Source organism: Onychostoma macrolepis, chromosome 09 (genome assembly GCF_012432095.1).
Source record: "Onychostoma macrolepis isolate SWU-2019 chromosome 09, ASM1243209v1, whole genome shotgun sequence".
Taxonomy (NCBI): Eukaryota; Metazoa; Chordata; class Actinopteri; order Cypriniformes; family Cyprinidae; genus Onychostoma; species Onychostoma macrolepis.
In genome coordinates, this window is record NC_081163.1 from 21,880,375 (window position 1) to 21,894,951 (window position 14,577).

The 14,577-nt window shown below is 40.8% G+C and overlaps 1 protein-coding gene and 1 long non-coding RNA gene across 2 annotated transcripts in view; one reads left to right on the top strand and one right to left on the bottom strand.

Moving 5' to 3' along the window:
* The window catches only part of si:dkey-11f4.7 (piezo-type mechanosensitive ion channel component 2), a 718,195-nt gene that overhangs the window by 333,206 nt on the left and 370,412 nt on the right, over positions 1-14,577 (top strand). Inside the window, 3 exon segments of the mRNA XM_058786444.1 lie at positions 5,957-6,046; positions 6,183-6,277; positions 6,420-6,529. Coding sequence (XP_058642427.1) covers positions 5,957-6,046; positions 6,183-6,277; positions 6,420-6,529 — 295 coding nt within the window.
* On the bottom strand, positions 282-3,114 carry LOC131546416 (uncharacterized). The gene is made up of 5 exons (XR_009272697.1): positions 2,908-3,114; positions 2,221-2,294; positions 1,578-1,737; positions 787-909; positions 282-674 (listed from the first exon to the last, which is right to left on the bottom strand). It is a non-coding gene; the product is annotated as an uncharacterized LOC131546416 (long non-coding RNA).

The following is a 14,577-nucleotide window of genomic DNA, read 5'->3' on the forward strand; positions in this document are numbered from 1 at the left end:
GTTAGCCCAGATGGGCTGATGATGGGCCCTTGATGGGCTCCACATAGGGCCCATACGGGTTAACCAGGTAGCTCCCATTTGGTGCCTATGAGTCTGCCTACATGGGTTAGTGATGGGACCCAGCTAGGTCTTATGTAGGTCTCTTATGGGTCACAACAAGTATACACATGGGCTAACATTTGTCTGTTTGGGTTACCTTATTTTACAGTACACCCCTAAATACAAACATTACATTAAATCCACTAAAATGCTAAAGGTATTCAATAAACAGAAACCAGTAGTTCATGATTTTAAGCAAAGTTTATTTGGAATAATTTAAACATTACTATTATAACTTGTACATTTACAACTTTATAAAACAAGTATAAAAAAAGAGTTAATTTTAAGCTCCTGAAAAACTTTATTTCTTGTAAAAAATAAAAATCATCATAACTTGTATTCTGCAAGGTTTCGTTGGAATAATTTGAACATGACCATTATAACTTGTGTATTTACAACTTTATAAAACATAAGCATCTTAAAAAAAGTTAAAGTGAAGCTCCTGCCAAACATTATTTGGAATAACTTGAATCGTTTGTATACACATATCTGAAAACTCTAAAATACATTATTTCACAAACAAACAAACCAACCATGCAGCTCCTCACACCTCTGTCCTCGCTCTCCCAACGGCCCTTTGAAAAGACAACAATTAATGAACCACTGTGCCACTTTTTCAGTTAAAACAGACGATTCTTGTCTTTTTAAAGATTGTATTTCCATTTAATAATCACGAATATCACTTACCTATCTTCCTCTCTACTACGAGACTTCGCAGAACGGTTTCCTCCCGTCACCGATGAGCCACTTTGACGCTGACTTTTCTGCCTCTTTTCTGGTAATTCGGTTAAGAGAATTTTTTCAGGCTTCCTGTAAAGCACATCAAAAGCATTAAAGATAGATTAAATTCCATATTTAAGCCCTTGCAATAAATAAGCAGTCATCTCCATTTTTAAATTTTTTCAGGATGTACAATAATGGTATCGGATATAATATTCTATCATAAATTGATTTGTGTAAACAAGGGCACAGGGCAACATTTAAAGGCATATTTCACACAAAAAAATGTATGTGTGTTAAATCACAAATGTCAAAATCTGAAATTTTCTTTAAAAAAATAATTTTTATCAGGCAAATATAGGTCATCATTCAATTCATTGCCATTACAGTGAAATAACTGAACATAAACATAAGAGCCTGAAAATTTCAGACGGTTTTTGCATCTGATGTCTTCGTTTGTTCTTATTTTATTACCACTTCACTTGTATTAGTTTACTTGTCTTTAATAAAGTTTGAATGTTATTTATTATAAACTCTTTTTGTGATCGCTTCACCACAAATGAACAGTTACTTATCACTAAAATAAGCAGTACACCTGGTTCATATTCTCATAATTTTGGGGTATTGCTTGTCCAAATATGGACAATTATTTGCATTCAATCAAACTGATTTGATTCCACTGATTTATGAAACTCAACTCTACCAAATAACCTCTGTTTGCACATGAACGTTAATAATCCAACAGCAAGTAAACATACCTTATACAACCTCAAGCAGTCTGAGCCCCCGAAACTCTCACTTTCCATGCCGGCTAACAAAATTGAACTCTCTTGATAAGGGGTGGTCCAAAAGGAAGGCCCTCATTCTTCTCGTGGCTTCATCCACAGTACTGCCTCCAATTTCTACCACCACAGAAAGCTAATGGAAAACAAGATTATTATTATTGGGGAGACAACACAAAAATTTAACCCCGAATAATTGCAATTACATTTTCCCCAAGATCTACTGTGTGTATCAAGTCCATACAAGTCTATTACTCTCAATTCCTATGGAACACTTCCATAATTCCTATGCAGTTACCTCTGTAACAGATGTGTTATACTTGTACTACAATTGTGTTGCCTGTGCTACAAAAATATTCTCTATAGCAAAACAGCTACAGTACTGTGAAAATGTGTTAGGCCACCATTACATTTGTTGTTTTGGAAATGGTATAATGATTATCTCAGAGTTATTTTTATTAGAATACAACAAGAAAATACAGTTAATTTATAGGCAGTATTAAAAAAAATGAAAGAAACGAAATGGTGGCCTAAGACTTCTGCACAGTACTGTAACTTAGGTGCAGAAACGTTAACGTTCAGCCCCGTGAACCTGCTAAATGGTCATGTTAGAACATACCACTTGTTTCTGGAAGGTGGGGTCTGCCAATTTCTGTTCCACTGCATCAACATCCAAGACCTTCCGATTACTTTCTGTAAGAAAAATGCTTATTACTTTAAAAAAAATAAAATTCTAATTTAGGCAAAAACATTTGTATAGTCATAACAATTTGTATGATTTGTAATAACACCCGAATGCAAACTGTTGCAGATTTATATTTATATTTATCTAAAGCAGAAACTCCTGTTTGCATGATAAATATTAAATATCGTTGTACTATTATTGTATTTTATTTATTGTTAAAAGTACAACAGCCTTGTTTACTGTTCAAATGGAGATCTGTCCCAGGCTAACGTACCTTATTTACACTAACCTTAGCTTCTCTGCTATAAGCCATTTCACATCGTCGTCGTAATCTTCCCGTATCGTGAGCACACAGCCCGCTGCCAAACTTTGCAGTTTGAGCTTTTTTAGTGTTTTTTTTTTTTGTTTGTTTGTTTGTTTTGGAGGGCGTAGGGAACTTCAATACAGCATTATCGTTTAACGTTAGACATTGGCGCCAGAAATAAGAGGAAAATATGGCGCGATCTGAGTATGGGGTCTAAATTCTAACGTGACAAAAGCCAAACTATGTTTCAGTTAACATCATGGTTTGTAAACAATGTAATTACATGCTCTACATTTTTTTTAAATTGTAATTCTTACCTTGGTTACACTGACGGCAAACGTCTTCTCTCGAAAATTACAGCAAAGCAGTCAGAGAGTAGTAATGGCGTCGGCGCGATGCAGCGCGTGCTGCGTGGGGGATGGGAATTGCTGAATGAAATCTCGCGGGATCCACACTGCATGCAGATCGAGGCAGGGCTGCATCTCGCGGTAGTTTGATGTCGTGGGGAATGGGATCTCGATGGAACTCGGGAGATCTCGAGTTGTCAGCAGAATTAAAGTGGCAGCATTTTTTTTTTTTTTTTTGGCTAAATGTCAGTGGAAAATTGGGTAGAATGAGTGTTGGAATTGATTAAAGTAATCCAAGTGTCAAAACAACAACAAAAATAATTTTAAAGACACATATGTGCATATATATACATGTAATCACCCCATGGGATTAATTATTTTGCACTTGTATATTTGATAAAACAAATAGGGTCCCATGTGCAGCCCATTTTGAGCCCATGCACATTTCCCATTAATTACCCAACTGGGAACCACATGGGAGCCCACCTGGGTTCACCAAGTGGGCCCCAGATAAGATGCCCACCTGTTCACCCATCTGGGTCCTAGCTGGGCCACCCAAGTGGGCCCCAGATAAGATGCCAACCTGGGTTCACCCATGTCGGTCCTAGCTGGGCCACCCAAGTGGGCCCCAGATAAGATGCCCACTTGGGTTCACCCATGTGGGTCCTAGATGGGCCACCCAAGTGGGCCCCAGATAAGATACCCACCTAGGTTCACCCATGTGGGTCCTAGCTGGGCCACCCAAGTGGGCCCCAGATAAGATGCCCACCTGGGTTCACCCATGTGGGTCCTAGCTGGGCCACCCAAGTGGGCCCCAGATAAGATGCCCATTTTGAGCCCATGCCCACTCTGTACCCCTGTAGCCCATGTGAAACCCATGTGGGCCCCACATTAACGTGTTTGTCACATATTACAATTGCACTGATTGCACACACAGCTCTCACTAATCACACACTCTATTTCTACCCTGGACTTTCCTTCCGTCACTGCCGAGTATTGTATGCGTTATCGCTGCCCTACAGAGCCCCGTTCGTTTTCCTAGTCTTGCCTTGCCTAGCCTTGCCTAGCCTTGCCTTTGTTGGATTGTGTTTTCCCCTGCCTGGACTATCGCTGACGTTTTGGATTACCTCTTCTGTCTCGCCCCTTTGGATACTGTTCGCCGCCTATGTAGGCAATTAAAGTCTCATTATAATGATTTAAATGCTTTATTAATAAGCGTGCAATTAGTCGACTAATGCTTAGTTAAATTAATAACTACTAGTCGACCAGAAAAATGCTTGGTCGAGGGCAGCCCTACCAAATATAAAAGTTAATCTGCTCAATTAAAAAGGTCCACTGTAAAATCTTTGTAACCAAATGTTACATGGCAAAAATGGAAATATTTGGATTCTTGTCGAATGAGAGTGGTTCATGAGCCCAATACCATTTCAGTTTCACTTTAAATAAATTAGTTTTAGTTTGATGCTTGTAGTACGCTGCTTATAATGAATGCCACTTTAGCCTAATTTATTTGTATTTTTATTTTATATTTTAATATATAATTTTATAGCTACTTTTTTAATTTTTTTATTCTTGTTTTGGGTCCCACTTTATATTAGGTGGCCTTGACTACTGTGCGCTCACATTTAAATTAATAATTTGGTACAATGCACTTATTGTGTACATGTTTTTACATTGTACTTATATTTTGAAAAATATCTATATGTAGTTATATCTGTAATTAATTTCTGTAATTACATTTATAATTACACTGTTGACCCATCCCTTACACCTTAACCCATCCTTAAACCTACCCATACCACCAAACCTGTCCCTAACCATACCCATATCCCACCTCAATAGCAGTAAAAGTGTTTTGAAATGCAATATGACCACAATAAGTACATTGTACTTATTTTTTGATGCAAATACATAGTAGTTAAGGCCACCTAATATAAAGTGTGACCTTGTTTTGTTCTGAATACCGTTACATTTAAATTATTTGTTGTGGAGTGAGGGGAACTAAAATAGGCTATGTAGTTTTTATATTTGTAAAAAAAAAAAAAAGATATTTGATGGTATTTAATATACATTTGAATTAACGTAATTGTTTGCAGTTACAAGGTTAACAGGTGTTTTTGGAATAAGATAAATTTCACGATATCACTTCCTCTTCTTGGCTGCATTATGTTTCTCCACGTGAAGGCCAGTGGTTCGTTTTTAACACCCAAGACAGACAAATTTCAGGCCCTCAAAGGAATGAGGACAGTCTAATTATCCGATTTTTTTTTTTTTTTCAAATTCTAGAAATGTTGCTTTCAAATAACATATTACTATCAAATAGCACACCCAGGACAAAGACATGGCAGAACAGTAATCAAGAGTTAGGCTGTATTCTTGGTTATTACATGTGGAGTTAAGCTGCCTTTAGCTGACAACAGAGAAGGTATTATAGAGGTTATTAATCATGCTGAATTAAAAGCAGTATCCCCCAAATTGTATCAGTACGTTAAGTGTGCTACTAGAGGTGCAAATACACTGGACAGGGTCTATTCCAACATCAATTAAGGCCATAGGGCTAAATCACTATCACATATGGGCCAGTCTGACCACTTGTCCCTGCTCCTAATTCTGACATATACCCTCCAAAAAGTGCTCCTATTTAGATCTGGGCTAATTTAAAGGGATAATCCTGTCATTAATTACTCACCCTCATGTCGTTTCAAAACCTGTATGACCTCTGTTAATCTTTGGAACACAAATTGAAAATACACAAATATTTTTGATGAAATCCGAGATCTCTCTTACCCTCCATAGACAGCAAGGGTACTATTACGATGAAGGCACATAAACGTAGTAAGGAGATCATTAAAATAGCCATCAAATAAAATAGTGACATCAGTGGTTCAACCGTAACAGTGGGTTATAAAAACAAATGGGATAACTAAATTAGAAATGTGTGTAGGTGGAGCTGAAAGAATGGAGAACCATGGCAGAGGTGAGGGATGATTAACTAAATCCAATATTTCTTTATTTTAAGAGGTGCAGAGTTATTTGAAGCCAAAGTGAAGAAACAGGTGGCAGCAAGATTAGAAATGGAGAAAAAATCTGTGGAGATACTGAAGAAACAGTATGGAGATCTTTCTTCTTCTTCTTCTTCTTCTTCCACTTCTTCCTCTTCTTCTTTTGTCATTGATTAATACTAATGATAAATGTGCTTTAATAGTGTATATTAGTGTAAAGCTGGTTTCATTCTTGTCCCGCAGAATGGAGAAAATCAAGTCAAAAGAGAAGAATGCTCCTTATCAACATGTTACATCTACTGCTCATGCTGAATCCTCATATTGCCCAAAGCGAAATGGTAGTCCACTTTGAACATACATTTTCATATTATTTAGTTTTGTTTTTTTTAAATGCACATCAGTATGAACCATAAGTCGTATTCTAACTGGTGCTGATGAATATCAAAACATTTGTGTGTGTGTGTGTGTTTGTATGTTCAGATGGAGACTGTGGCTATGATCTGTTTGAAACTGACAGTGAGGAGGAGGAAGAGGAGGTAAAGGACAGGACAGAGAACAATATTTTTCCTAAGAAGAAAACTGCTTTTCAGGTACAGGTGTTTGGGGGGTAAGTGTATGTACACTTACACTTACATATGTACTATTCACATATAATACATTCATATTTGCATCTGAGCAGAGGTTGCGTTAGACTTTAACATTATCCGTTATTTTGATGGACAGGGTCATAATAATTCTGTCATAATATATTATCACCCGTCATTTTAATTTTCATATTTTAATTATAATAAGATATTTAATTGCATGTATTTTTGTTCACATTTTCATTTTTAATAATGAACCTATAGGACGAGCATATAGGCTTATGCATTTATTTATTTATGATGAGAACAGATGAAAAGAGATTGTGCGTCACTTTTCATGTTCAACACCGCAGTGACAGCGGAGGCTACTAAAAACAACAAAATATGCTTGGGCTGGGTAAAAAAAATAAATAAATAATTTCTTGATTTGAATAGATACTCATTTTTATGAACCAGAATTGATTCTTAAATACCAATCAATGCTGTTTTCAGTTGATGAATGAACCATACATACTCTATAGTGTGCCTCCCATCCAATAAATTGCAATAAGCTAATCTTTGTGAGTTGTTACTTTTGATATGAAACAGTGTCATATTTCTAATTCTGTCCATTTTATTAGGGAATTCTAGCAATAAATACTGTTTTGGCACTCTTTAATGTGGCGTGATAGATCACTGTAGACACCTCAGATCAAGCGAAGCGGCAGCGCACGTGTCTTGAACTGATCATCTCTTTCACTTTACTAGTGTCACCAAACAGAGCCAAGAACCAAGGGTTAGAGGTGAATGTGACTTTATTAAATATAAATGATAAGATCGCTGAGTTCTGGATGGTGGGAGTAATCGCAGGAGATCGCGGGAGAATTCGGTGGAGTATCGCTGGAGAGATCTGAGGAGTAACAATGGGAGAATATTGAGTAGTTAGGAGCCAGGTTACCGTTCCATCTGTGAACTGTAGACCGGACGATGAGTGCTTTATGGCTCTGCTGATGAGGGTGAGCAGGTGCAGGTGATCAGAACTCAGGTGATTGTGATCTCGTGATTGCTTGTGATGACGTTGACGTTGGTTCTTTTGACTCATGCTAACAATTAGGACTTCCAAACATGCTATACATGCTAGCAGTGAATAGCTACATGCTAATAGTGATTAGCTAAGTGCTAATTCAAACTAAGAACTCTATAAAACTCCATAGTAACGATCAGTGACAACTAGTAACTGCCTAGCAACACCCTAGCAACCACCCAGGTACCCTAGCAACCAACCCAAGTACCCTAGCAACCGCATAGCAACACCCTAGCAACACCCCTGGGTACCCTAGCAACCGCATAGCAACACCTTAGCAACCACCCCAGGTACCTTAGCAACCGCATAGCAACCACCCTAGCCACCACACAAGTACCCTAGCAACCACATAGCAACACCTTAGCAACCACCCCGGGTACCTTAGCAACCGCATAGCAACCACACAAGTACCCTAGCAACCGCGCGGCAACACCTTAGCAACCACCCGGGTGCCTTAGCAACCGCAGCAACCACACAAGTACCCTAGCAACCGCGCAGCAACACCTTAGCAACCACCTCGGGTGCCCTAGCAACCGCATGAAACACCCTAGCAACCACCCTGGGTGCCCTAGCAACCGCTTAGCAACACCTTAGCAACCACCACGGATACCTTAGCAACCGCGCGGCAACACCTTAGCAACCACCCCGGGTACCTTAGCAACCGCATAGCAACCACACAAGTACCCTAGCAACCGCATAGCAACACCTTAGCAACCACCTCGGGTACCCTAGCAACCGCATAGAAACACCCTAGCAACCACCCCGGGTACCCTAGCAACCGCTTAGCAACACCTTAGCAACCACCACGGATACCTTAGCAACCGCATAGCAACACATTAGCAACCACCCTGAGTACCCTAGCAACCACATAGTAACACCCTACCAACCACCCCAAGTACCCTAGCAACCGCATAGCAACACCCTAGCAACCACCCCGGGTACCTTAGCAACCTCATAGCAACCGTGGGGGGCGAGTTTTGCCACTGCAAGCACCACTCACATTTTCTTCAGGAAATGTACATTCTAGTTAGTGGTGCTTGCCAAAGGCAAGGCATCACTATTGTTATCTTGCATACTTATTATTCTGCTTCTTCTTATTATTATTCTTCTTCTGGACAAAAACTTTGATTCGCTACTCCTCCTGCACCGTTTGTCACAGACCCATGAATGAGGTGTCAAATCGACCAGCTCATTGAGGAGATGTGGGCTATATCTTTTCTAAGCGATCGGACCTACGATGTTCGCACAGCGGACGAAAAAGCGGGAAAAAAAGTCCCATTGACTTACATTGGCGGAATGTTCGTGAATTTGAATCTCAACTGTCACTTTCTCACACACACACACAGGCAGGCCCTTAGAGCCCCTTCTCTCTCTCTCTCTGTCACTCACACACACACTCAATTGACTCCTCTTTTAAGTAACCAATAAGTAATGTCCTATGACCTTCATAGCCACACCCCAGCAACCACTTACAGCACCCTAGCAACCACCCCATAGACCTCCATTGAAAACAGATCAAAAAGAATATCTTTGGATAAAAGTGTCATAGAAACATGCAGGTTTTGCTCTTTTGACTCGTGATCGCAAACAGGACTTTCCTCATGCATGCTACACATGCTAGCAGTGAATAGCTACAGGCTAATAGTGATTAGCTAAGTGTTAAATCTGGCTAAGAACTTACGAATAACTCTATAAAACTACATAGTAATGATGTGTGACATCTACCAACGGCTTAACAACACGATAGTAACCACCCAGTTATAGAGGTGTGCTATATCTTTTATAAGTAATTGAGTGTACGATGTTCGTCTGGTGGATGAAAAAAATTGGACGGAAAAGTCCCATAGACTTAACATTGGCACAAAATTAGTGAGATTATATCTTTGGATCAGGAGGTCACAGAGACTTGGGGGAGGGCTCTTTTGACTCGGCCTATCAAGCAGCCAATAAGTACTGACATGACAACTTCATAGCTATGCCATAGCAACCACTTACAGCACCCTAGCAACCGTAAAAGGACATTAATAAACAATTTTTCAGCACCAAAACATTGTAGAAACATGGGGTTGGGCTCTGTTGATTCAGACTGTCAAATAGTCTTTAAATATCATGCCATAAACTGTATAGCCACACCATAGCAACCATTTAGAGTACCTTAGCAACTGAACAAACACATAAGCAATTTCTCAGCACCAGAAAGTGGTATAGATATGGGGGTGGCCTCTTTTGTTTGGGCTGAAAAACCACTCTGTAAGTATCACCATGGCGACTGTGCAGCTACACGCTAGCAACCACATAGAGAACCCTAGCAACTGTATAGCAACATAAAGAAGCCATATCTCAGCTCCACAACATCATACAGACATGGGAGTTGGCTCTCTACAATCGCGCAGAACACTGTAGTATCTGCCCAGCGCCGAGTTTTGCCACGGCAAGCACCACTCACATTTTCTTCAGGAAATGTACATTCTAGTTAGTGGTGCTTGCCAAAGGCAAGGCATCACTATTGTTCTCTTGCATACTTCTTCTTCTTCTTCTTCTGGACAAAACTTTGTCGTGCGGCTTATTGAGGAGAGGTGTGCTATATCTTTTATAAGCGATTGGGCGTACGATAATCGTACAGTGGGCGAAAAATCGGCCGAAAAATCCCATAGACTTAACATTGCGGCCAACTTTGACGAGTCGTAGCTCAGAGCGAGAATTTCCTAGAAACATATGAATCACCACATTTAGAGAGGCTATCAAGCTGTGTGAGAACATACCTCGCAATGGGGTATAAGTTATACCCCTGGGGCACAAGAGCGCCCCAAAATTGCCCCATTGACATACTATGGTGAGGGACGGCCCATGAAACAGCACACGTTTGTCCTACTATGGTAATTTACATAGGAATTTTGCATTGAACATAACTCTGCATCACAATATCATAGAGACATGGGGGTGGGCTCATTTTACTCAGCCAACCAATCAGACTCTCAGGATCATTATGAAGCTATCAAGCCACGCCTTAGCAACCATTTATAGCACCCTAGCAACTGATCCCATAGACTGCCATTTTAAAAGCCCAGATGGATATCTTCGGATCACAGTGTCATAAAGACATGGGGGAGGGCTCATTTGACTAGGGGCAGCAAACAGCCAATCATGATTCACCATAGACACTTCCGAGCCACTCCCTAGCAACCAATGTCGATTACCCTAGCAACCCAAACCCATACAGGCATATCTTTAAATCTGAATATCATAGAGACATGGAGGGGGCTCGTTTGACTCGGGCAGCAAACAGCCAATCAAGAATCACCATAGCCACTCCCTAGCAACCAATGTCGAGCACCCTAGCAACCCAAACCCAAACAGGCATATATTCAAATCTGAATGTCACAGAGATATGGGGGTGGGCTCGTTTGACTCAGGCAGCAAACAGCCAATCAAGAATCACCATAGACACTTCCTAGCCACTCCCTAGCAACCAATGTGGAGCACCCTAGCAACCCAAACAGGCATATATTCAATTCTGAATGTCACAGAGACATGGGGGTGGGCTCGTTTGACTCGGGCAGCAAACAGCCAATCAGGAATCACCATAGACACTTCCTAGCCACTCCCTAGCAACCAATGTTGAGTACCCTAGCAACCCAAACCCATACAGGCATATATTCAAATCTGAATGTCATAGAGACATGGGGGTTGGTTTATATTATTCATAATGGCAAACAGCCTTTGGAGTATCATCATTGGCAGCTGCCAAGCCACTTCCTAATAACCAAACAGAGTACCCTAGCAACCATTTATCAAGTCCTATATCTTTGCATCAGAATGTCGTATAGACTTGGGACTTGGTTCTTTTGACTCATGCTAACAAATAGGACTTCCAAACATGCTACTCATGCTAGCAGTGAATAGCTACATGCTAATAGTGATTAGTTAAGTGCTAATTCAAACTAAGAACTCTATAAAACTCCATAGTAATGATGTGTGAAAACTAGTAACTGCCTAGCAACACACTAGCAACCACCCCATTTACCTTAGCAACCACACTGGGTACCCTAGCAACCACCCCGAGTACCCTAGCAACCCCAGATCAACACCTTAGCAACCACCCTGATTACCCTAGCAACCGCATAGCAACAACCTAGTAACCACCCTGGGTACCCTAGCAACGGCCCTAGCAACCATCCTGGGTACCCTAGCAACCACCCTAGCAACCATTCTGGGTACCCTAGCAACCACCCTGAGTACCCTAGCAACCACATGGTAACACCTTAGCAACCACCCTGATTACCCTAGCAACCGCATAGCAACAACTTAGCAACCACCCTGGGTACCCTAGCAACGGCCCTAGTAACCATCCTGGGTACCCTAGCAACCACCCCGAGTGCCGTAGCAACCGCTTAGCAGTGTCGTGGAAACCACTCATGCCGACCTAGCAACCGAGCGCTGAGTTTTGCCACGGCAAGCACCACTCACATTTTCTTCAGGAAATGTACATTCTAGTTAGTGGTGCTTGCCAAAGGCAAGGCATCACTATTGTTATCTTGCATACTTATTAGTGGTGCTTGCCAAAGGCAAGGCATCACTATTGTTATCTTGCATACTTATTATTCTGCTTCTTATTCTTCTTCTGGACAAAAATTTCGATTCGCTACTCCTCCTGCACCGTTTGTCACAGAACCATGAATGAGGTGTCAAATCGACCAGCTCATTGAGGAGATGTCGGCTATATCTTTTCTAAGTGATCGGACCTACGATGTTCGCACAGCAGACGAAAAAGCGGGCAAAAAATCCCATTGACTTACAATGGCGTAATGTTCGTGAATTTGAATCTCAACTGTCACTTTCTCACACACACACACACACAAGCAGGCCCTTAAGAACCCCTTCTCTCTCTCTCTCTGTAACTCACACACACTCATTTGACTCATCTTTTAAGTAACCAATAAGTAATGACCTATGACCTTCATAGCCACACCCTAGCAACCACTTACAGCACCCTAGCAACCACCCTACAGACCTCCATTGAAAACAGATCAAAAGGGATATCTTTGGATAAAAGTGTCATATAAACATGCAGGTTTTGCTCTTTTGACTCTTGATCGCAAACAGGACTTCCCTCATGCATGCTACACATACTAGCAGTGAATAGCTACATGCTAATAGTGATTAGCTAAGTGTTAAATCAGGCTAAGAACATACGAATAATCCTATAAAAATACATAGTAATGATGTCTGACAACTACCAACCGCTTAGCAACACGCTTAGTAACCTCCCAGTTATAGAGGTGTGCTATATCTTTTATAAGTAATTGAGTGTACGATGTTCGTCTGGTGGATGAAAAAATTTGGGCGAAAAAGTCCCATAGACTTAACATTGGCACAAAATTAGTGAGATTATATCTTTGGATCAGGAGGTCACAGACACTTGGGGGAGGGCTCTTTTGACTCGGCCTATCAAGCAGCCAATAAGTACAGACATGACAACTTCATAGCTATGCCCTAGCAACCACTTACAGCACCCTAGCAACCGTAAAATGACATTAATAAACAATTTTTCAGCACCAAAACATTGTAGAAACATGGGGTTGGGCTCTGTTGATTCAGACTGTCAAATAGTCTTTAAATATCATCCCATAAACCGTATAGCCACACCATAGCAACCATTTAGAGTACCTTAGCAACTGAACAAACACATTAATAAGCAATTTCTCAGCACCAGAAAGTGGTATAGATATGGAGGTTGCCTCTTTTGTTTGGGCTGAAAAACCAGTCTGTAAGTATCACCATGGCAACTGTGCAGCTACACCCTATCAACCATATAGAGCATCCTAGCAACCGTATAGCAACGTAAAGAAGCCATATCTCAGCTCCACAACATCATACAGACATGGGAGTTGGCTCTCTGCAATCGCGCAGAACACTGTAGTATCTGCCCAGCGCCGAGTTTTGCCACGGCAAGCACCACTCACATTTTCTTCAGGAAATGTACATTCTAGTTAGTGGTGCTTGCCAAAGGCAAGGCATCACTATTGTTCTCTTGCATACTTATTATTATTCTGCTTCTTCTGGACAAAACTTCGGTTCGCTACTCCTCCCGCACCGTTTATAACAGACCCATGAATGAGGTGTCATATCGAACGGCTCATTGAGGAGAGGTGTGCTATATCTTTTCTAAGCGATCGGACCTACGATGTTCGCACAGCGGACGAAAAAGCGGGCAAAAAAGTCCCATTGACTTACAATGGTGGAATGTTCGTGAATTTGAATCTCAACTGTCATTTTCTCTTACACACACACACACACGCAGGCCCTTAGGAACCCCTTCTCTCTCTCTCTCTCTCTCTCTCTGTCACTCACACACACTCATTTGACTCATCTTTTAAGTAACCAATAAGTAATGAGCTATGATCTTCATAGCCACACTCTAGCAACCACTTACATCACCCTAGCAACCACCCCATAGACCTCCATTTAAACAGATCAAAAGGGATATCTTTGGATAGAAGTGTCATAGAAACATGCAGGTTTTGCTCTTTTGACTCGTGATAGCAAACAGGACTCCCTTCATGCATGCTACACATGCTAGCAGTGAATAGCTACATGCTAATAGCGATTAGCTAAGTGTTAAATCAGGCTAAGAACATACTAAGACAAAACTTTGGCGCGCTACTTCTCCTGCACCTTTTGTCGTAGACCCATGATTGAGATGTCAAATCATGCGACATATTGAGGAGAGGTGTGCTATATCTTTTATAAGTAATTGAGTGTACGATGTTTGTCTGATGGATGAAAAAATTTGGGCGAAAAAGTCCCATAGACTTAACATTGGGCGAAAAAGTCCCATAGACTTAACATTGGCACAAAATTTGTGAGATTATATATTTGGATCAGGAGGTCACAGAGACTTGGGGGAGGGCTCTTTTGACTCGGCCTATCAACCTAGCAACCGTAAAAGGACATTAACAAAACAATTTCTAAGCACCAAAACATTGTAGAA